The sequence below is a fragment of the Amblyomma maculatum genome, chromosome 9, assembly GCF_055883805.1.
Source record: "Amblyomma maculatum isolate TAMU_Amacu chromosome 9, ASM5588380v1, whole genome shotgun sequence".
In the NCBI taxonomy this organism is placed as follows: Eukaryota; Metazoa; Arthropoda; class Arachnida; order Ixodida; family Ixodidae; genus Amblyomma; species Amblyomma maculatum.
In genome coordinates this window covers 45,298,471-45,322,381 of record NC_139352.1, presented here as the reverse complement: position 1 = coordinate 45,322,381, position 23,911 = coordinate 45,298,471, and the positions used below count along the sequence as shown (strand labels likewise).

Genomic DNA, 23,911 nt, shown 5'->3' with positions numbered 1-23,911 from the left:
CGCGCCTCGTTCGGGTAGAAATAAATAATGAAATTGGATATAGTGAGGCATCTGTGAAGGATTACTTAGAATGATTGTGAATGAGAGCCAGGCCAAGCCGTTACGCGTGGCCCTTTGGAGAGAGACATACGTACAAGGATCCAAAATTACTGGAGCATTTTAGCTCGGTCCAAATGAGATAGCCCTGCAAAGAGTCAATAAAAGACGACAGACCATAAAAGTTCGTCAAAATGTGTTATATGTAGCGTACAGCGCTAAGTAGAAAAGCAAAACTTTTAATTAAAATTCGCAAATAATTTGAGCTATTAGTTATTTACCTGCACTAAGCGAAATAGTTACCTGCCGACTGAGTAGACAATGGGCCTGAGATGTGTATGTCGCCACCAGATCTTCGGCAGTGACCTGTACTGAGCTCTATACGTAGCAGGAATCAGAATACGCAGTCGGTATTAAAGGCAATTTGTAAATACTGACCCTAGGTCAGAAGCCATCTACGCTTCAATCGAGAGCAGGGCACCTAGATGCAAGAAAAGAGAATTTAAGTCTACCATCAGTGCATTAATTAATTCTTACCCTTTCTTCTTTATTGCAAACACAAATCCGGGCTTATTTTGACTCTTTTCCGGAGCCGCCTGAAGTCCTTTGAGGCCTAAAAGCCCTTCTCTCGACGTGAAATCACTGCATAGGAAATTGCATTTCTTTTTGCTGTTGCTGCGTGCCATGACAGCTCTGAAAGGAATGGTTCTCGTCGAACTTTGCGCCGTGGAGTAAGGCAGGTCAGGGTAAGGGGATTAGATGGGAGGCATGCTGATGGGCAGCAGTAGTCGGGGGCAAGCCTTGGACAAATGCGATAACCAAGAAAAGCCCTGCCAGGACCTATGAGGGTCTCGATGAACTTTTTGCTTATCTTAGTCTGCAGTGGCTGCTCAGGAGCACTGGCTCTCTACTGCCAAACAATATACGAAAAAAAAAAATAGGTTCGATCCCAACCGTAGCGTTCGCATTCTATGTATAGTGAACCTGACAAATAACTGTGCACATTGCGAAGCCCTTACTATTTGATGACCTCCTTGTTTTTTTCTGGGATCTGCATATGCACTGTTCTTTTTTTTTTCTTCAAGCATCGATTATTTTGCGCCCTCATAATTTCGTCTTTATTGATATGAAGCGCTTGAGCCCAACACAGCTGCCCATGCGCCGAGCTCGACCGACGATATGGAGCCCTACTGCGGATGGGCGAAGTGCTTTGCACGGAGAGCGTGTCCATACTAGCCTTTCTGACCCGCTCGAAAGTAGGCCAAGCGAAGCGCGCAGTTCTCGCCCAGACGATTAAACGTGGTGTCTACACGCCTGAATCTCTCCTATCATAAATTTGCTTTTCACAAAACATACGACTCAGCATGTTTCCTTTGACTCCTATGAAGAACTACACAGTCTCTCCCCCCCCCCCCTCCCTCCGCCTCCTCGAAACTGATTTAACCGATTTCTTGATTTCTTTCTTTCTATAAGCAGATAACGGTCTTGTGACTTCAAAGGCGCCACAGGCGCTGGTATGCTATAGGGCCCAGCTTCTAGCGAGAGTGGTGCCGAGCCTAGAAAAACAATTTGCTTTAACTACGTAACCTTGCTAAATGCGGAACAAACGTCAAGCTGTCGGTAAGGGGTTTTATTGTGTCATATTTTTATTTTTATTGCGAAAGCAATACTACTTTCACTTTCAGCTCCTCGCGTGGCGAGGCCGCGGTAGTTATCATTGACCCTTAGCTTGACCTCTGCTATGACGTCATACCATCTGCCGCAAAAACCAGGGGCCCAACTTGTGCCGTCGCGAGGCGAGGCCGCGAGTGGTGGCTGCTGCCTAACTCCTGCGCCCGCCGCGCGCGGCGCGCCGAGTGGTGTGACGTCACAGCTGAAAGAGCAGGGCTCCAACTTGTGCCGTCGCGAGGCGAGGCCGCGCGTGGTGGCTGCTGCCTAACTCCTGCGACCACTGCGCGCGGCGCGCCGCCGGCCAGACGTTGCGATGGCGCCTAGCACGAAAGCCGCTCGGCAGAATGCGAAGAGAAAAGAACGGCGAGCTACGGAGACCGAAGAAGAGCGTGAACAGAGACTTTCTAAGCGGCATGCCCAGTATGCCGCTCGGCGACAACGTGCAGCCTCTACGTTCATGAGTATGCTTAACGCCATTGATGACGATACAGAAGCGAGCAGCGTATCTCTAGCTCAACGGCAACCCTCTACGGAAGTTACTCCTCTGAGTATGCTCAACACCATGGATGACGATACAGAAGGGAGCAGCGTATCCCTAGCTCAACGTGCAGCGTCGACAGCAGAATCTACGGAAGAATCCATGGACGAGCGTCCTGACTTTATGAGTATGCTGCTTATAGGAGGTAAACTCAACAAAGGCAGTACAGCTACTAAGAGTGTTTCTAACGTGCTCTCTACTGGTGTAAAGAATGCCGTTGCAGCCGGTGCCGGAGCAGCAGTTATGCATTCTGCATTAACCTCACCTACAACCAAGTATATCATTGCAGCCACAGCAATTCTCGCATCGCTACTAGTTGTACATAGATTAACCAGATAATATCACTGCATAACCACAAGTCCAATCACAAGCACCAGCAACACTACCAGCTGAACTAAGCGTAGCTACGGTATTGCTTTCGCAATCACCAAGCTTAACCAAGCTAAGCTTTCAGCCAAATGTTTCCTCATTTTTTGTATTTTTATAGGGACTTTGTTTCTCTAAATGCTGCCAGTTTTGAAATATTGAGCCCTATAATGAGGAACAACAAAACCTTTTCTCTGATGCACCTTTCAGGAACCTTCATTTGATTTCTCAGTGTAGCTACAGAAGGCACTCCATAAGGTAAAGGTTTTTCCAAAATCAGAAAGCCTCTTCTATCATCAGCTCGGTGGAGGTATCTGGTTTAACTCTTCTATCGTCGCATACGGATGCGCTGACTTGTGTTTTAATCACAAGTTTACCGCGCTAAAATTACGCTATACCATTTGAGAGTAGGTAAAGGTTGGCTCCAAGGCCCCTAATGCCCTACACCATCACGAAGACGTATAAAATTGCTTAGGTTTAAGAACAGCTCTGTAATATTGATGAAATACAAAGACGCTCACACGCAACCCTATGACAGGCCATTCGCCAACACGTTAGCTATTATGCCCATATAGGTACTTGCACAGTCCCTCGTTCCTCCGTTACCTAAGTTCGCCGGGCCGGCACTCCAGGCTGTGACTTTATAGTGTTTAGTGATTTATTGTGCCGTTTTACTTCCTTTTATCCTTCTATTTTTTACCCCCCCCCCCTCCTCCTCCGTCTAGGATAGGAAACCGGCTTCTTAAGCCAGTTGATTTCCTTGCTTTTCCTGCGCTTTTTCTCCTCCCGACTAGTGCACCAGATTTTATACCAGCGTACCAATCTCACGAGTGCAAACAAACAGACGGTGTCATTACGAGACGCCATCATCATCATCATCATCAGCCTGATTATACCCACTGCAGGGCGAAGGCCTCTCCCATATTTCTCCGCAAATATGACGAGACGTCATATTTGCCACCAAGAACCATAAAACGCAAGTTGACGTCAACACTGCAAATGCAGTGTGCAATACGCCCTCTCCACGCTAGCAAATGAGCACCCGCAAACGATTGCGTTATGGCCCAGCCGGACTTCTCCTCCTCCCCTCTTCTATTTCTCTCTCGCTTTGCTATACAAGAAGAAATCAATAGGAAGAGCTGCAATAAGTAAAAAAAGAAAAAAAAAGCCGCCGTCCTCCGCCGTCCTGCTGATGACGGGGCGATCGTTTCTTCCTCGTTAAAACTACGCGGGAACTTGATCTCAAAGGCATAAGGTATATGCCTAATCGAGCGAAAGGCCGCGCCTATGACCAGCCATACTTTCGTAATCTGCACAAAACCATGCAGCGCTGAGGAAATCAGGACTAGCTTAAGCTGCTCGTAAAGGTGCTCACACGGCTAGTGAGGTAGTTATTTGGGTTGAGTAATATAGTTTATGCGATTTAGTTTTTCTACAATAAAGCCGGTCTTGTCCCATCATGAATGACAATCAAGCAACTGGAGAATAAGTTGTTTGTTTATGCGAGTGAATTTCGGAAATTATTAGTGTGCCAGCTTGAACTGTTCAATACTGCACTCAATTCTCCTGTTCAGAAGTGACCGCAACTTAGCGTTTTGTTTCGCTATCCGCACGCAATGATCGCACTCAAAATGAGACCCGTCAAAGAAGAATTGTGTCCTACACCTGCGACCATATAGCTGAAGTATGTAACGGAACAACCTTGCTGTACTGTATTGCGCGAGGCGCATTAGGATACACTGCCTGTCTACCATAGTTTACACTCAGCGAAGACAAATGCGTTTTGAGATCAGCAATTAAAAGCACAGCTCTCTTCACTGCCTCGACTTGAGACACGTGAATCGTTAAAAGCCAGCTAACGTGCGTCCAAGCTGAAAAGGTTAGCTCCTCACAAAACCCATTTCCCGTGAAATACAAACCAATTGGCCTTCTCCTGTTTCGATTATCTTTTTCTCTTGCATTGCTATAGCACGTGGTACACAATATGAAATCACACCGTCGACTCATAGCTATAGTTCGGGAAATATGCTACTATTGGTCGCACCTCTCTTACGTTTACATGCAACGAGGTTTAGAGCGGATTTTTTTTATAAAGCGGACGTTAAGGTTTCTCGTGACATACCTGTCGAGTAATGAGCTCAATTAGGCTGCCACTTTTGTTTATTGCGGGTGCAACGTTTGTACCACGAGTATGAAACTGCCCTTCTCGCCAGCATGAAATTAGGCGAGTGATTTTGCAACTCGAAGGTACCTACACGTACTCCTAACTGATATCAAGTTCTTCACTACCACCGTTTGCTCCGCTTGATGACGAGGGTTTTTTGTTTGTATTTGTGTGTCACTACGCAGTCAATCGTCAGTGTTACAAAGTAAAGCATATGTTACGTGTACGCGTGTGCTTCGAAAGTAGTAGATTATAATATTTAGAGTTGTAATTGATTACACAGTAGAAGAAAATAGCCTTGCGGGTTATTTGTTTAGCCGATCAAATCTAGACCCGCAACCTAAAACATGGCACGCAAATTGTACAGGTCGCTGTCAGGTACACACATCGCTCTGTGTCCATAAAAGTCATTTGCCTTGGGGCGGACAGGTGATGTTTTTTCATGTCAGCGGAGGCTCGCCTGTAGGCAGTGTGTGTGCATACATTATCTCAGAATAATGGTGAAGAGGTCATTAGCATAATTATCTTTATCATTATGAACCACATCAAGCATGACATTTACCCGCCCTAGTGTTGCCCCTAAACTGAGGTGGTTCCTCGGTTTTGTCGTCTATGTAGCCGACTTGAACCCAAACAGGAAAGAATTGTGACCCACATATATATAAGTGAGTGTGTCAGATAAACTACGCAATTTATATTTTATATATAAATTAGGCGCACGGAAACAACTTCAGAACTTTTTTATATCTCAAGAAACTTCGCAATGATAAGCTGCGCTTCCTTTTGGGGTCGCGCAAACAGAGGGTCTCAAGGTGTGCCCACATCAACAGATGGTATTGACTTCGTTGGTTTTACCATGCACTTTATTCTTTATTTCTTATTCTGTCCAACAAGGGGTCATTTTCATATATATGAGGTAGTGCTACGGGGAGGAGTCAAAGAATATTTGTCTGCACGAGAAACACGGCGCTTCATGCGTGCCTGTTCTTTTTTTTTTTTTTTTTCGAACATCAGTGGATATTTCCACACCACCAGCAGCCACGCCCTATTGTGCCGTCGAAGCTTTGAGCAAACGAGATTTGTTTGTTGAAAGAAAGATTTGTTTGTAGCCTCTATTATGCATTTTTAACGGGACACTCTGGATTCCTTTATGCAACATCGCCTCTGTGTTTCGACATTTCGGGGTGAAGAGACGTGTAGAAACTGTTTTCAGAAAAGAAGGGGAAAAGGTAGAAAGGCAGGAGCGTATGCATCGTGAATTTGCGCTGGTGTTGACGTGCCTAGTAGACAGGGAGCTGGTGTCTGTGAAAATATGTATACACTGTGATTGCAACGCAGATCCCGTGCCTTCAAAAAGCGTTCGAAAAGGTGCATTTATGCTTTTTGTATAGGCCGGTACAAAATAATCTGGCTCTGAAACTAGATGGATTAGGAATACGAAGACAACACACATTGTGGAAAGACAACACGCATTGTGGAATCTTCATGCGCTGTTTCGAACACAGTGATGTGAATTTGTTCTCTAGATAACAACTGAAAACAATGCGGGCAAAGTCAACAAAAGAAACTTCCTTTTTTTTTTCTTCAGCAGGGTTGTGAAGAGGTTTTTGGAGATGGGAGCTTTGCGAAAATACACTAACAAAGGTTTAGTAACACCTGTAGACTTTCCTGGCGCAGCGGTTTGTACTGTTTTGATACTCCATCATCATCGTCATCATCATCGTCATCATCATTATAAAACGGACTATACTCACTGTAGGGCGAAGGCCTCACCCATTTTCCTCAAGTTAACTCGGTCCGGTGCTAGCTGCATCTGCTTCACCCCTGCGAATTCTTAACCTCATCTACCCATCTAATTTTCTGCCGCCCCCTGCCACGCTTTCCTTCCCTCGGAATCCAGTTTGTTACCCTTAGCGGGCATCAGTTATCCTTTCTTCGCACTAGATCTCCTGCCCATTCCCATTTCTTTTTCTTGTATTGGACTAGAATGTCAGTAACGTGAGTTATTTCTCTGACCCACTCTGCACGCTTCTTTTCTCTTAACGTCATGCCTAACATGCACTGTCGCTAAACCTCATTGTGAAATAGTCTTCTAACACGATGTACTCAAAGTTTCGGCCGGACACTATCGAGACGTTTTACTTGTGAAAAACGCCCGCACTATTTCTGTTTGCGAATTATCTAAGCACACGTTTAGCCTATTTATATGCTAATTTATGGAGAGGGGAATATGCCGTCGACGTATTTCGTTGCCCAGTGTGTGATATGTTCAGTCTTTTCGGCCTCGCCTTCTTCTCTCCTACACCTAGGCCCGTATTCCGAGTTTGCGTCGTTATCGAAAGTGCCACTATCTCCCCGACCTCGAGTAATCTGATTGTTGGAAACCCCGGAATATGACGTGGCCACCTCTTTCGGTTCCGTATTGGCAACACCCAGTTCCGGCGTTTCGAACAATCAGATGACTTGAGGTCACGTGAGATAGCGACGTTTCGATAACGAAGCAAACTCGGAATACGGGCCCTAGAGAGATTTCCATTCTCTCCGCTTCGCCGCCTGCTGACGGTGGCAGGTGGTTCTGTGTACCAGTTGTGGCAGGTAGCAAGACAAAAGTGACCTACGCCTACATCGCTTCTTTCCACCGATGGTGTTTCTCTGATGATGGCGCATGGATATAGAAACAACATACGAGGTTGCCTCAATACAATGATTAGTTCTTGCGCCAGGTGTCACGCAATTTATTAAAGGGAGTGTAGGGCTTTAAATATTTTTGTCAGGGTAGTGAGGAAGCATCTTGTGAAGAAACGTGCTACATAAGCAAGCATACTAGACAACAAGACCGGCAAAAAGAGCACTGATTAGCAACTGAGGATTGTTTTAGCGTGATAGCGCTAAAGACCACTCTCACCACAAGATCCGGAGTCGTTATAGGCTTTGTGAGCGAAAAATCACAAGCATAGTGCTGGCCACTATCATGGCCAGACGTTAGATTTGGCAAGACGATGAGCCGAAAAACGCCTCCGTAGACCTCTTGGATGGAGCTTATGTGATATACATAGTGTTGGATGATTGACTGAGGGTATTTGATAGTGCATACGGTGCGACACCTGTACTACCCTTCAAATGAATGCTGGTCGCCTATCCCGTTTTTTCATCATTTTGTTTTACCAGTGTCATCTATAGAATGACGGTAATGGTAATTCCGTTAATCTCCAAACGTAGCATCGCTTCTTATGCCTCGTGGCCTTAGACTTCTTCCAACAGACTTCGTCGGCCTTGCGTTCTACCCCACCTCACCGTCATGTGAAATTAATTCCCTGGCATATGCTTTTCGATAATTTGCAACACGTGCGCTATCTTAGAAATCATTGGGTCTTACTGCGGTAAAAATGCTTGTTAAATACAATATTGTTGTTGTTATACTTACTGTAACCTAACGTATTCATCGCTCTTTTGGTTTCTTCCAGGAGTCTCCCACCACACGAAGGTTTGCGAGCACTTGGAGGAAGACGCCGTATTCAATGAAGTAAGCTACCTTTCGTTTCTATACCACACATGCGCATGCTCCCAGACATCCGTTGCAGTGGAGATCGAGATGCATTGACCTAAATTCAGCCCAGGTTAAATATATTGTAGAGAAATGCAATGTATAATTTAATATCTCGTTGCAATAGCTTCAGAGCCAATAAATTAGTACAGTTTGATCGACATAAGGAGGTATATTTTGAAGAAAATAAAACGTCTTGTAAAGAATGAAGGCAGCGTAAAGGCGGCCAAAAGGTCAAACATTAAGAAAAAATCATCTGTGTGCGCACAGAGACAAGAAGGGCAATATTATTACCAATATCGATAAGATCGTTAAATTAGCCCAAATCATTATTGCATAATCCATACAAAGCTAAACAAGTAAGATGATGCCAACAGAGGCACTAGGGCAGAAGAGATGGACACCGAGCTGGTAACGTAATGAATGCTGTAATAACAATACAGACAGCGCAAGAACCTCGTGACAAGCTACCACCTGCAGAATGTTTTGAAATACTATTGAGAAATTATGCTGGAAAACCCCTCCACTATATGTTTATAAAATGCCACGCGATCTCGAGCGTTCCGGATTTAAAGACCAGTAAATTATCATGATCTATGAGAAAGGTGACGCGGACGCGAAGGATTTGACAAATCAAAGATCGATCAGGTTAGTTTTCGTTAACATCAATGCGTATGCAAGACAGTGCGATAGCAAGAGCTAGAGAAGGCTTGTGCGTGCAAGCTGGAATTTGAAGTCAGGGCCGCTTTACTGACAGCAAAAAGGATGGACGGAGTGACAGACATTGGCATGTATGTATGTATGTATGTATGTATGTATGTATGTATGTATGTATGTATGTATGTATGTATGTATGTATGTATGTATGTATGTATGTATGTATGTATGTATGTATGTATGTATGTATGTATGTATGTATGTATGTATGTATGTATGTATGTATGTATGTATGTATGTATGTATGTATGTATGTATGTATGTATGTATGTATGTATGTATGTATGTATTGCGCGCGCGCGCGCGCGCGTGTGTGTGTGTGTGTGTGTGTGTGTGTGTGTGTGTGTGTGTGTGTGTGTGTGTGTGTGTGTGTGTGTGTGTGTGTGTGTGTGTGTGTGTGTGTGTGTGTGTGTGTGTGTGTGTGTGTGTGTGTGTGTGTGTGTGTGTGTGTGTGTGTGTGTGTGTGTGTGTGTGTGTGTGTGTGTGTGTGTGTGTGTGTGTGTGTGTGTGTGTGTGCGTGCGTGCTCTGTGTGCGTGTTACTATAGCGCTGAATATGAACTTCAGCGCCCGACATAGTGGCCCCAGCGCTTCGCGGGAGTAGGGTGTGTGCCGATAAGCGGAGCGCTTGAAAACGCAAAGCAAAGGATTTTGCTGTTCTAGAAGTCAGCCTTGTCCCCAGCGCCGTCTGCTATCGGCAGTACCAAGACTCTGATAGTGCCGAAAGACTTCATGCATGCCAGGCAGTGCAGCATTGACAAATATAGATGTCTGCGTGACAATGCCAGGTGTACTGCGCAAATGATCTTCTTTGTATCATGGGAGTTTATCACGCACTCCTCTTACCCCGTAATCGCAGTTTGGCAGCACGCAGAACCGTCCAATTTGCAAGTGGTGCCAATTTACGCAAAAAAAAAAATGCGGCTTTGCAGGCCAGGTTTTAAGCTTGCAGATTGCGTTGAGCCGACGATGCGGGGTAAGCAGCTGAAAGCGGGAGTAGCACAGTCATTTCCACTTCGTTTCCAACAGAATAGAAAGGCCTTGAAAAGGGAAAGTTGTCCTTTGCACTGTTTCTCTGCTAATTCTTCGCGCAAACGTGTGAGCATGCGCTAGGTCTTGACGGCCAGAATCTTGAAGCTTTTATTATTTATGCCGCGAAGAGTTAAAATTTGACATATATCTTAACATGGCACAAAAAATTGCCAGAGTGTACTTAAATCGTCTTACGTGCGAAAATGCCAAATCATTGCGAGTTCTTTTCAAGCCGATTGCTGGACTCGCCCAACACTATCCTCGATGACCTTGCTAGCGGTCGCCCAGATTGCCTATTGTATGACCCATTTACCTAGGTTTAACGAAGGAGCGATCCAGATGGATCTTCATGAAGACTAAGATGTTCACACTACAGGAACAGAGTGTGCAGTTGTTGGAACTTGATGAAGGCGAAGTTTGCTGCACAGCACGGGAGTGTGTTGCAGTTTTACACGAGGCGGGGTTTTCTGCGGCAATAACCGTAGTGCTCTCGTTCCTGACCCATGGAAGCTGAAATGATTGTTCGGGCATGGGTTTCAACCCCAGACGCGGCAACGTTTTTTTCTCTATTTAGAGATCGTGCGGACACCGTGGACACAGTCTGCCGATGTCCTCTCTTCGTGATTTCTGTCTAGCTAGTCATGTGGCAAGAAAGAAGAAAGTCACTTTTATGATGCAAGCCAACCACCAGTGCAGTATTTCTGACAGCAACGCAGGGCTTCGATAACACAAGGCACGCACTCCTTGAAAACGTCCGAACTATAACTAAAGCGAGCTAAATTCCCTTATGCCCAGCTGCCATGCGCAACTAGAGCCGCATTTAGGGAGCAATTGCTAACCGCAACCCGGCCGAAAGAATGATATAATGGAAGGTAGAATGGAAACTAATCAATCTTATTTCGGAACACTGTGCTATTGCAACGACACCGAAATTAGCTTGGCCAAACCTGAGCGGCGTAGCATTTCTCCGAGTTTCGCTGCGCTCGCTGTATGGAATAGAAAAGCCTCTCTCCTTCGCCTCCACGGCTATAACGGCTATGAAGAGGCAGCAGCATGGTATCACAACACGGTATAATTTTTTTTTTTTGCTGTTACGGATGCAGTCGGGACATCGAAATTCGATAGAAAAATAAATATTCAATTCGCAAAGATACGAAAGTGGCCTTTGCCTTGCACGGAAACAGAAAAACAAACATTGAAAGTCCGCTGGAAGCACTCCTTTCATCTGTAAAATGAAAGAACACCCTCACACCACCACGTTATCGGACTCCCGAAAATGAATGATGGAAGAGGAGGGTATGAGCTTAGCATGGGGAAGAACATAGGGATTAGAGGGGTGTCAAGAAGATCTAACTTAGGCGTTACGCTTAGAAGAATTGAGGGATTTTATGCGTTAGGCTTGCCGGTCAAATTTTTGCGCAGTGTTGTCAGTACCGACCGCGATGGTATGTACAGGGTCGTCCACTTCTAGCTAGAACACGGTCACTGCTTTTAAAGCAACATTGTATCTGACGCGGGCAGATATCGATGCAAAGCGATGCAAGCACACAGAGACACGGATGTGCTGCTTCACATGGCCAGCCACTTTAGATTACTGCGTGGCCGGTTCGGATGCAATGACACCTTGAAAGCAGTGACCGTGTTATTGCTAGAAGTGGACAAGGCTGTACGTATGACGGTTCGGTTTGATTTCGCTGATGAAGTATGAGTTCCAAACAGACTCACACTAAGATGGACACCGGAGTGGACGGCTGCAAGAATTTCCACCCCATATGACTCTTTAACGTGCGCTGACACCGCCCAGCATACGAATGCCTTTGCGTTTCGTCTCCGTGGGAAAGCGACAGGTGCGGCCGGGATCGTGCCCGTGTCCTTGGATTCAGGATGTATGTAAACATATATGCACTTATGTTCGTAGATTTAGGTATTTAGATATCGCAGAAGGATGGACGGAGGGACGAATGGATCTTGGGTAGATTGATAAAATGCCTCTCTTGTAATGCGATGCTGGCATATGGTGTCATCCATTTTCACAGCGCAGCACGTTGAGCATACCAAGTTTATCTCCGATCATTTTTCTGACCACAAGGCTTCATTCATGACATTGAAGGAGTTGGGGACGAGTGTTGCTTGAAGAAAGAACATGTGTGAGAAATGAAGAGCATTATGCAACTTATCGCGGTTGGCGCATAATAGCCTTTGTGCTTATTCGCCATAAAACACAACACAATTCATTATGCAACTGTATATATGTTAATGCATTTGAAACTCTTTTGACTTGATCTATTTAAAAATCGCAATACAAAAACACCTCTATCCAAATTTCGAAATGAGAAGCATCGTAAGCCCTCAAAGGTACTGCTTCACATAAACAGGCATTCCTATTGACTAATTTTATTTTCGCCAGTTTTTTTCTATTACCGGTGATACTGTCTAAAATTGCAGCAAATGACCTTTCGGCATTTAGGTTATCCAAAACAGAACATAGACGATGTCACAATATGGTATACTCGTAAACACCTCGAGACACAAAATATTTATTTGCAAGTGGCCCTAAATATACACTTGATCAGTACGTACGGGATGCAGGTCTGGAGGTGTCGCCCCAAAAGTCCAGCTGTACCCATGTTGCAAATACGAGTAGAAGAAAACAGTTGGAAGCGAAAAAAGTTACGCTAAAGATTGGAAATCAGGCATTACAAGAGGTGGATGAGCTGAGCGTTCTTAGCATGGATATTCATAAATCTGGCAAAGGAACACAATGTCTCCATAGGATGAAAAAGCAGCTGAGACTTCCTTGCACTTGAAAAAAGCGTATTTCGTCAAGCGGAGGAGGAGCCTGAATGGAAATGGCAAGACGTCGTGTATAATCGATGCTTCTGACCAGAATACTGTACCAGGTCCAGTTCCAAAGACTCAGGAGGCAACAGGGGGCAGAATTGGAAACAATAAATAGGAAAGCAAAGCGCACAATTACTGCCTTACTAAAACTTACCCCCATCTCTAGTCTTCAGGAATACGTGCAGCTCAGCACACTGACAGAGCCAATTGAACAGCGAGAGGCAACAAGAAATATGAAACAAAAATATGGTATACCCATGGAATCTTTTACCATTGCGGTGACAAGGCAAACACCGATAATGGCTGACCCCCTCCATGGGAGTTCATGGCTTTTACAACAAAAAAAAAAAAACGAATAACCAACGTCATAACCATAAGCCGGTGTCTCGCCCTCTAGTTGATGTACTCCCAGGAACCTGTATTGCGTATACAGACGCGTCGATTACAGAAAATGGCGGCAGAACAGCAGCTACGAGCCAGACTCGCGAAGAGCTAAACGTACATAGTGAATACGAAACAGAACATCCAAAACCGCTCGTGATGGAACTTTAGGCAATCCGCGATGCAATGAAGACCATAAATAAAATAAAGTGCTTAACGCCCACATCTATACCGACTCCTTAGCCGCCATAAAACAACTAAAAAGAGTGACAAACACTCTACATGCCACCCAGGAAATCCATGAAATTAATAAGGAAACAAAGATGCGCTTCTGGATATACCGGACACAAGACAATGTTGAGGACGCTGAGCAGAGAAAAGTTGACAGCCTCACACATCAAGTTCCAAGAAGTAAAGCACCCCGCCTCCCCTACCTTATGATGCCCGCTCGGTTCTCCCCATCCCAGTATTCTCTTTGCAGAAAAGTACACGTGCCCTCATCCCGCCGTGTACTTACGCCCTCCCTAATAACTTTAGACTGGAGGAAGTATCCCTTAGAAGGAAAAGGGCTAGGACGGCCTTTACACCGTCGATAAAGTGTCCATGGTACTCCCAAGACATAGGATCAACCACCTGCCTGAATTGTTCTACACCGGCTGCCGACGTGGATGTTCGGCACCTGCTGTGGACGTGTTTAGGGACGAGTGCGGGGATGAGGGCGTCAAGTACACGGATTCTCTTGGAAGTGGGACTGTCGGTGACGAGGGAGGAGGGTTTCTCCAAGTGGAAAATAGACAAAGCTGAAAGCAAAAACTTTCTTCAGTTTCTGACAGAAAACGAGTTACATATGACTTTCTAAATAGTATGCCTTATGGCAAGTAAGCGAAAAAAAAAAAAACGAACACAAATTTAAAGTGAACCATGGCACCATCTGTTATCATTTGGTACGGATAGCCCTTGAAGCTGGTAGTCTCAATGAATTATCCTCGAGAAAGGGTAAGCCGAAGCAGTTCGCGCTGTCAGCAATGTACTGCCTATCCCTCTCATACTTCATCCAACGCAGCAGTAACCGTTCACTGCAACGTTTATATAAGGTGCGACTTTCCTGTCGAGAAACGCCTTCCTTACCTATCTTCGCTGGCCACCCGTGCGCAAAATTATTCAAACGTAGGCCGGGTTGGTCCACTCGACATCAAAGGAGTTCCAGGCAGAAAATGTGGGAGGTGGAACCGCCTCTTGTAATTTAGCGGTGCGGTTGCGAGAGCTGCCTAAATCAGCGGATTTCGAAACTCGCTGATTATATTAGTACTTTCACAGGGGAAGAAGCTGTGCTCGGACGAAACAGCACTTGTTGCTGAGGCTGCCTGAGGGAAAGTCCACGTTGTGCAGTCGCTGCTTCGATTGAATGTTACTTCACTCGGATTTATTAGATGGCTTAGTTCAGAGAGGCGCCGCTTGGGCCATTATATGGGGCCGATAATCTGTTTTGGATTTGCGCCGAACGCTTTTCGGCATGAAAGTTGCTGCACTGCGCATGGCTTCAAAGGTGAAATAAAACTGTTAAACAGATTTGGAAATAAGAATGGCTTACTACGAGGAACCGAACTTCCATGATTCGTACTCCGGACAGGTACGGCTAAAGAAGGCGGTTTCATTTCGTTTCAATATAAGAAAGAGTGTTCCTTTGTGTACACTCTGCGACAAATTCTGCCCTTTTCGTTCTAATTTTTGTTTTGTGTAAATTAAGTGGTCTTTGGCTGAACAATCAGAGTAATGGCAGCTTCAGTTTTGCTTTAAACTGACGACAGCATCGGCCTTCATGGCCATGCTCTCATTTTTATCTCGTTGGTTCGTCTTTGTGCGGACGTATAATCGAATATTTCCAACACAGCAAATTTAAAGCCGTTGAACTGGCAAATGCACGTGCTAGGCTTATCCGTATTGATTTTATTCAGACACTTTAATTTGGTTACGGAGGTCTGCGAAGTCTGCAGATTTAACTTAACAGCCGAGAATCCCCTTGAAAGTGCTGTTCACTACAAATGCGCAATCTATATAAGGTTAAAACTTTTGAACGAATGGCATGCTATTTTAATGAAACTACACAATCGTGCTCCATGCATGATAAGCGTATCAATAATTTTACAAACCTTGGTCACGGGGTCTGATTGGGATGTGCTAGATTTAGAGTACAACACCATGGTGTCTTTTGCTGTTGAGCACGCAGCGGTCAGCTTTAGCAGAATTTTATGAAATCTCGCCTGAGGAGTGTTATTTACCCATCAAAAGTTTGAAGTGAAGAGCAAAGGGCAGAAGGCGCCATCGACCCCCACAGGATTAGCTCTTACGTGGAACTGAAATATATTTCAGCAGCAAAAATATATACTTTCTTGGGCAAGGTTCTTTTATAGGGGCGTGTGTTTTGTATGAAGTCGTGGGCTCCATCCTCGATGCATCAATTTGAAATAGACAGTGCCTATTTCGGGATTCATTTGTCCGGATGCTGCTATGAAAGACGGTAAATTAAGAACAAAAAGGAATATCTTTGCCCGCACGATCATTGTATGACGGGGTGGCATGACAGCAGAATCATACAAAAGCAGCCTGCGGTCTGTCACAGAAATCACGGGATATCGAGACAGCAGCCGGCGATAGCTGTCGCCCCTCTCCGCATGCACCGACTAATTAATGGCTGCGTCATGCAGCAAGTGCCGCGGTCAGGTCTCCAATGAGCCAATAGTCATTACTGCCTGCGGACGCTTGGAAGTAGCTGTTGTTGTGACTGCAGGAAGAAGGATACAAAAATGCACGGGCCTGATACTGGCTCTGTAGCTGAGCCACTTCTATTGCCTCGTGCAGAAAGAGGAAAAACAAAAAGAGATATAATGAAAGAACAAGGAGAGGAGAGACAAGGACACGCGTCGCAACAGCTGCCGTCCGCCACCGAAAGGGCGGCGGATGCAATGATGGCTTAGAACAGGTACAACCACCGGTGGCAGGCGAGCACCTGCGGGGGCCCCCATTCCTATCCACGTAAGGCCAGAAACAGCCCCCCCCCCCCCCTCCACCCACCGTTTGGAAATCGCGGCTTCATTACCAAGAAGCTGTAACCAACACTGGAAGACCAAATTGACCTGAAGCAGAAAATGGATTATATATGGCTCATAGATTACGGCGCCAGGTTAAGGGTTGCTAGGAGGGTGTCACAGCTAAATATTTCTACATAGCTGTAATTCAAACTGAGCTGCTTTTTGCCGGCACATATAGCAACACGCACATTAACACACACGCGCGCACGCATCCATAAATACCTACACAGGCGCACACACTCAGGCGGACATGCACACACATAGGCACAGCGTCCATACTCTTGCCTAAAACCGAGGTGCTTAAATATAGCCAGTTGTAAGTGAATATGACGTTGAGAGCATGTTGCACTTTAAGAATTTCTCGACATGTGAAGTAGCACCATTGATAGGATATCTCCCTTGCGTGCTAGACTTAAGTGGAACCACGTAGAAACAGATAATATTAGTGGTGTAAAAATGTTGCTTAGCCCAATAAATTCGCGGCTTTTAAGAACACCAGTGGCCATGCGCCGAACAAATTTTAATAAGTACGACATCTACGCATGCGCGTCTGCACCAAACGGGGGGGGGGGGGGGGGGGAGGGATCTCAAGCACCAGACGATACCTTAAGGTGATATGATATCGACAACCGAAGAGCGGTCGACAGCATTCTTATCAGTCCGGCCGCTAACAACCGCCTACCGCTTCCCACCTTGCAAAGTTTACGTAAAGGGCACTGTCTGAATGCCGTTCCCAATTGCAAGCAAATAATGGGTGTTCAGAAACTTGTGTCAGGAGGCAGTGGAACGGTAAACCGAACTGAATGACCTATTTTGTGTGTTATTGCGCTCGTCCAAGAAACATGTTATGAAACATCACACGTTGCAATAAGCGTCGCGAAAAAAGTGAGCCAGGTGTAACATAATCTTTACGGGCCTCCCTGTAGCTAACCCCCTAAACAGCTGCAAAGGTTCAAAGATTGGTTCTTCGACTCCGTATTTTTATTGCTTTTTGCACAACTGTTTTCCAGGATTTCGAGTGGCCGGTGGGGAGACCCGTGGAAAAGTATGAAGTGCTCGAGATTCAAGTCCTTCAGCATAACCGGTACTTCGCCAACAAGTAAGTATTTTCGTAAAGTGGACGGGTTCAGCACTATCGAATACCAGAGCGATTGTACTAATTGCGAGGTTATCATTAACAACAGAGAGCTGTATACACATTGGAACATAACAATGGGCTTTTCAATTTTTGACAAGCGTCGTTCACCTTCTACTAGCATCAACATCTTAATTTTTGATTAGAAAAGTGTTTAAGGTGAATATTTTTATAATTCTTCGCAGAAAGCCAACCCTTGTTTTGTTGTATTTCCCAAAGGACTAAACAAACAGTTGCAATGCACGAAAGTTGGTAAATTCAAGATCTATCGTTGGGGTGCCCACCTTTCATTAACCGATCCATGATCGTGATTTATGTTCGGAAGAAAAACACCATGTGTTTCAATTACTTGGATGGACATAAAATCTATATTATCGGGTTCACAGTTTAAACATGGTTCTAATAATATTCCTCAGCGCATTACTCCCTTTAAACTCTGTGTGTTTCTAATACTCCTCCTTACTTGACTCTTATATCTGTTCTTCTACCCCCCCCCCCCTCCCCCTGTTTTTTCTGTCTCTGCGGCGGCCCTGGTCACCAGAGTTCTGGGCCAGTACGGCATGGTGCTGCAAAGAGTGGCCGAGGAAGGGTACGCCACGGTACAGGATGACGTGGTCGATGACAACAACAAGCCGGTGGCCAACGTAAGTACAACATTGGGCAACGTTTTTATCTTAGCCTCGCCGCCATAGGCGTACCTCTCGTATGTAATAAAGGGTTTCACGCGCTTTCAGCAAACAGGGTAGCACAATATGGCTGCAGAATTTTGACGGACACTTAAGTGGCACCTTTAAGGGTATGCCGTGATACCGTAAGTCCATACATAAAGGTTCGCTCTAACCTAGTCATATGAACCTTCGTGCGAGGGGGGGGGGGGGGGGGGGGTAACTTGAATACAGCGGTCCTGCAGGCTGATTCTGGTATCACCCTCTCGTATCCAAGAAAAGGCCCGAGTTGGCGCTCTTGCCAAACGTAACCTCAGGCAACCTCACGTCCAGTTAGTGCTCGGTCATGTCGGCTGACAGCTACTGCTTGCCAGTGCCATGCTAGTGATTTTTCGCTCACAGCGCAAATGTGGGCGGACGTCCGCCGACGCCGTATTTTCGGTGAACGGGGCCTTTAACGTTATGGAGTTAAAAATTGATTGCCAATATCTTGCTTATCTGGAGCTGGTTCAAGATGTCTCGAACCTTATGCTAGCCGAGAATATTGTTTTTGCTTCTGCATCAATGACATTCTTTTTCGCATTATCCTGAGGTTTTCCCTCTTCTCAGTCGGCCTAGATCGCCTAACCAGTTGGGATATGTAACTATCTATACATGACTTTTGAGGCCTAGTGTAGCAATGAAATAAATTTTGCCTCATTTTTTTCGGAACAGCTGATAAATATAATCACAATTATTGCTATCTTTCTAGCGAGACGTATTACAAAATCAGAATCTATTCAAGTTCCGGTTGTTGCGGTATGGTCTCTGCCCAGGTTGCCGCCTATATATTACTGTGCACAAAAATGTCGAAAAACGGGAAAAATACAGAGGGTTTCAGGACGTATGTCTGTCTATCGTCTATTAAGCGCTTAACTTCTCAAAAACAGAAGCGAACTTGCCTACTGCGGTGGTGTGCTGTTGGATTAAACAACGTCCCTAGTACAAAGGCACCTATATGAATCACACGTGCGTGACAGGGTTGGATTAGAAGTCGCAAACGCTTCCGTCCGAACTTACCGAACTTACCGAGACCTAAGGCACCGGAAAAAAAAGCTGGCTTCTCCGGATCTCCTATGGACTGTAAAATGGGTGCACGGGTTGATTACAATCTAATTTATTATTTGCTTATACGTGCATTTTAATACAAATAGCAGACATAAGATCTGCAAGCAAAAGCTGTCCGTGAAGCGTGACAAAGTGACAGTACTTTTGCTTGGCAGAGGACAGCACCCTAACAAACATGTGTATAGGAAACCTAGTGCTATAACAGATCTGCGTATAAACTAGAAAGTAACAAAAAAATACAACTTAACCATTGCACACTCGTATTTGCATTATTTGCATCATTTACCCTTAAACTTTTGAATCATAGAGCGGAAATTATTTTATGTGGTGGCGTAAAAGTCCGTTGCCAATACTACAGGCGATGAGGGCACAGACATTTAGGCGACACTTGGAAGCCCTTTGTATGGCAGGGCGGCCTTGAGCAACAAAGAAGAGCGATTAGAGGGCTCCTAAAGAGAGCGGCTAGTGATGATCTTGCTCTATTCCCGATTGGAGGTACTCAGCCAGATGTTAAGTTCGGCGAAGGAAAGAGTGCCTTGCGCAATTTTTAAGTGCGTTAAGTCCTCGTATGACATAAATGAGGACGCAAGTTAGCAATCTGTGTGAATGCAACTTTCAGACACATGCAGAGGCTCATGCTTCTAGGTAAACACTACCTTCGAGAAAATATATCAGGCCTGTACCTGGATGCGTACCCATAAAATGTGATTTATTTTTGACACAATAGCCTTACACTGACTCTCCAATAAAAAAAATAATCCGGCGTGGGCATCAGCGTTGGCGCTGAGCGAAAACTTGCGAGCATGACTTTGGTAGGTGTTAAACGGCAGGCGACGATTGCCGGACACTGAGAGCGCTACAGGTGCGTATCATCAGGAGAGAAGATGACACGAGCAGGATCAGCCAATTCCGCTAGTGCCTTTGAGGTTAATGAGTTAGTTGGGAATATAACCCTCTAGAACCGTGAGCTACCAATTGAGGTACGTTATCATTAGGCTAATGGTTAGTCGGTGTGTGCGACGGGTGGCGATGATGTCGAAGACCGAGAGACCCTCTAGTTTTTCTGACCAACCTCTCGCTGCCTTCGTTTTGTGGTACATTCTCGCCGTGCTTAAAGAAATGAAAAAGTTAAAACTGATGATGTATAAAACGTGGCCCCTGGTCACACTGCTTGCTGCAAGCCATAATGGGCCCTGAAAGTCGACTGCGTGTTTATATTAGAAATGCGTCTGTTAACAGGCTCTTCAAGACACCACTGCCACAACATATCAGACATCCTAAGACGCGCTACGGCTTTCTTTCAATGTATCAACTTCTTAGACGTTTTTCGTCGACAACAATATAGCCTGTAAGTTTTTTTTATCTATGTAGACAGTAAATTGGCAGGCTGACGTGTGCAGCTTTAGCTAACAGATGCCTTTTCCTTGCACACCTTCCATGTTGATAATTCTTTCCTTTTTATAACCCCACTCCCCTTTGTACCTCTGAGCAGGCCAAAATCGTAATGGAAGTTAGCTACACGGCTCCCGACGGCTCGGTGGGAGCGTGGCACGCTCCTGGCCTGCCCACCAACCTGGGTAGCTTCGACGACGACCGGCAGGCGCTGCTGGATATCGAGCAGAACATTGCAAACCTGCAGCGCTCGTACGCCGCCGCAGCGGCGCACGGGGGAAGTGGAGGCACCGCGGCCGGAGGTGGAGGAGCCGACGCGGGGGGCTCGGCTGCTCTGCCTCCTGTGTCGCAGCAGACGCCGTCGGGAGGGTACGGCGACGGGGGAGCGTTTTCGGACGACGAAGGGACGAGAAGCAAGCAGGGCTCCGTCATCAGCCTCTTCAGCACTTCCAACAAGACACCTGACAGGAAGCGGTGAGTTGTGCTTCTAGCACTAAGTGCTCTAGCACCTGCCCTTACTACAATACTATCGAATTGAACAGTTAGAGTTTTGTTGCTCAAGTAATGATTAATTGAATAGAAGAATGAATCAATAGATCGGTCGCTCTGTAAATCAATATTCAATGAATGCTAAACTGCTCTGTAAGTGTGGTCACAAGGAGTAAATTCCATCCTTCTAAGCTAGATTACCCTTCAAGATAGGGTGGATGAGGTAGATTGAATGCCTTTTTTTTTCCAAGACCTCATGAGGGTCGAACGCGAGGCAGGTCGAACTCTTGTACCTAAAGCCAGCATGTGTTTTGTCCGATGTCGCACCTAATCAAACGCAGCCCCTCCCGAAATATCGATCAAAAAACGCTGCCTGTTTAAGCCAGTTCGCACGTCTGTGTTGAGAGAAATAAGGTGCGGTCTGGTTGCGGCAAGCGTGAGTAAGCGCGACACACTTGGTTATTATCTGCACCTCAGCTTTGTCTATGAAACGTGATGCCGATTGATCACCGCCTATTAGAGCGAGCTTTTATTCGGAACATGCAGCTGGGCTCCCGTACGCAGTCCACAGAGTGGATGTCCAGCGATAGAAAGAAGAAAGAAGTCGGCTTGAATAAAGCCAGAGCCCAAATCAGAAACTTTCGATTCCTCGGAAGTCAGGCTGATGTCGAACTCACTGACAAAGACGTTTTTCTGCGACTGCGTGCTCTGATGCAGATATACGTGCGGCTAAAATCCATGTCCCGACTACGGAGCCTGCGACGACCTTCGTTGCACTTTTTTGGTCCAACTTTCGGGAGAATACCGACGCGTTTCGGTCCGTCTGACGGAAGGCACGCCGAGTTTAATTAATAAAGAGAGGCGTGAAACCTTCCTCTGTGTTTTCTTTCAGTCGATATGCTAGGCATTAATATGCATGAATCACGGTGGTATTCGCGTGCAAGCGGCAATTATTTTACCACCAAATTTTGCATTGATATTTTCAACTTTCATCGACGGGATGACGGCTGAGACGTATTAGAAGTGTTTACGTCATGACGATTACAATTCATTAGGCCTTTACAGGAAAATAGCAAGTGGTGATTCATGTACTGCAATGTCCCATGTACTACAGTAGACGAGAAAAGATATCACCATAAAGAAAGAGCCAATAGAGTATATCAAAGCTACCGGTTGCGCAGTTTTTATGATAATCCTAGCGCCGCAACACTTACCTTTCGGTCTGCCTGAGTTCAGTAGCGAAGAAAGCACACAGCGAGTGCCTATTTAATGCGCAGCATTAGACGCGCCATGAAGCCATGAACTGTCCGTAGGGATCTATGCGGTGTTATTGATACGTTCTATCAGAATGAAGGCCAAAAGTAAACAAATTTATATAGCAGCGTTGCGGGCGGCGTTCGGGCTGCCGGTTGTGGCTTCGAGGCCGTGCCTAGTCACGAGTTCCTCTGGCCAGGTCACATACCGAAGTTGGACATCCGGGTCGGTGCTGGACAAATCAGCATCTAACTGCTATGCACTCTTAAGGTGCCATGAGACATGGGGCGAGTGTGCTAGGCAGGAGTATAGGATGTGAGCTTGATTGGCGCGGAAGGTGTTAGATAAGCGGTAGGACAGCGGGTGCGTACCTTGGTGGAGGAATGCAAGAGGTGCTGGAGTAACAAAGGTATGGGCCTGAAGGTGGCGCCACAAGTGTTGATGGTGTTGAGAAATGAATTTGTGCGGAGGGAAGAAGGTGAGGATGAGGAAAGTAAGAAGGAAAGTGTCGCACACTTCACACACGCCTTTCGCTCAACCTTCATCGAAGCGTGCCCGTCACTGCCGTGATCGAACCCACGACTTCGGGCTCAGCAGTCAAGAGCCCTAACCACTGAGTTACTTTTGCAGGGCATACCATCGTTTTGCTGTTTGTATCAAGTGCTTAACGGGGCACGCAGTGCTTTCCAGCACACCAACAGCTTCGAAATAACATATACTCGTCTTCTGACTGCAGGAGTCGCGAGCGTTGGCTCCGCTTAATATTTGTTCAAGTCTTATTGTTATTACCAAACTGATGTTGTTCCCTACAGCAGTGGCTTAGTGGTTAGGTCTCTTGACTGCTGAGTCCAAAGGCTTGGGTACGATCATGACTGTGACGACAGCGCTTCGATGAAGGTGTAGCGGAAGGCACCTCTGTATTGTGCGATGTCAGCGCACGTTAAAGAACTCCAGGTAGTGGGAACTTCCGGAACCGTGTACCAAGGCGTAACAGAGTTGTCATGCCCCAACTAGTATTTCTTTCCTGCTGTTTATTTCCTTGGCGCCTACGACAGTGCACGCGGAGGATTTAAAACAAAGTATCGTGCATGACACGTAGGCGCATGTTTGATAGCTGCTATAGATATCCAATGCGCAAAGGAAACAATTCTAATGTGGCAATGCTCAGAAATAATTCGCTACAAAACTTCTCATGCTGATAGCTTGGCAACTGAGATTAGCATACAGCGGCGATTTGTTTACAGGGCTTACAGAGCACCATGCTTGCGACAACACAGCCTATTGATGAAGCTCGCTATGGCTGGCAGGAAGGATGAATAATTTATTTATTTATTTATTTATTTATTGATACTGCGATCTTTTATAAGACCTTTGCAGGGTGGGCACACAATATGGAAGTACATCAGTGCTGGAAACAACACAACGATCTTAAATATGAACAACACAATTGCAAAAGTATAAACTAAACACAGGAACGTAGCGGTACAACAAT

The 23,911-nt window shown here is 45.7% G+C and overlaps 1 protein-coding gene across 1 annotated transcript in view; it reads left to right on the top strand.

Annotated features, from left to right (window-relative positions):
• The first annotated feature begins 2,269 nt into the window (after positions 1 to 2,269).
• mfr (ferlin family C2 domain-containing myoferlin misfire) overlaps positions 2,270 to 23,911 on the top strand; it is a 178,824-nt gene continuing 157,182 nt past the window's right edge. Inside the window, exons 1-5 of the mRNA XM_084580089.1 lie at positions 2,270 to 2,390; positions 8,240 to 8,298; positions 17,388 to 17,476; positions 18,054 to 18,156; positions 20,777 to 21,150. Of these exons, the coding sequence (XP_084436215.1) occupies positions 2,270 to 2,390; positions 8,240 to 8,298; positions 17,388 to 17,476; positions 18,054 to 18,156; positions 20,777 to 21,150 (746 nt within the window). The remainder of the gene's footprint in view (positions 2,391 to 8,239; positions 8,299 to 17,387; positions 17,477 to 18,053; positions 18,157 to 20,776; positions 21,151 to 23,911) is intronic.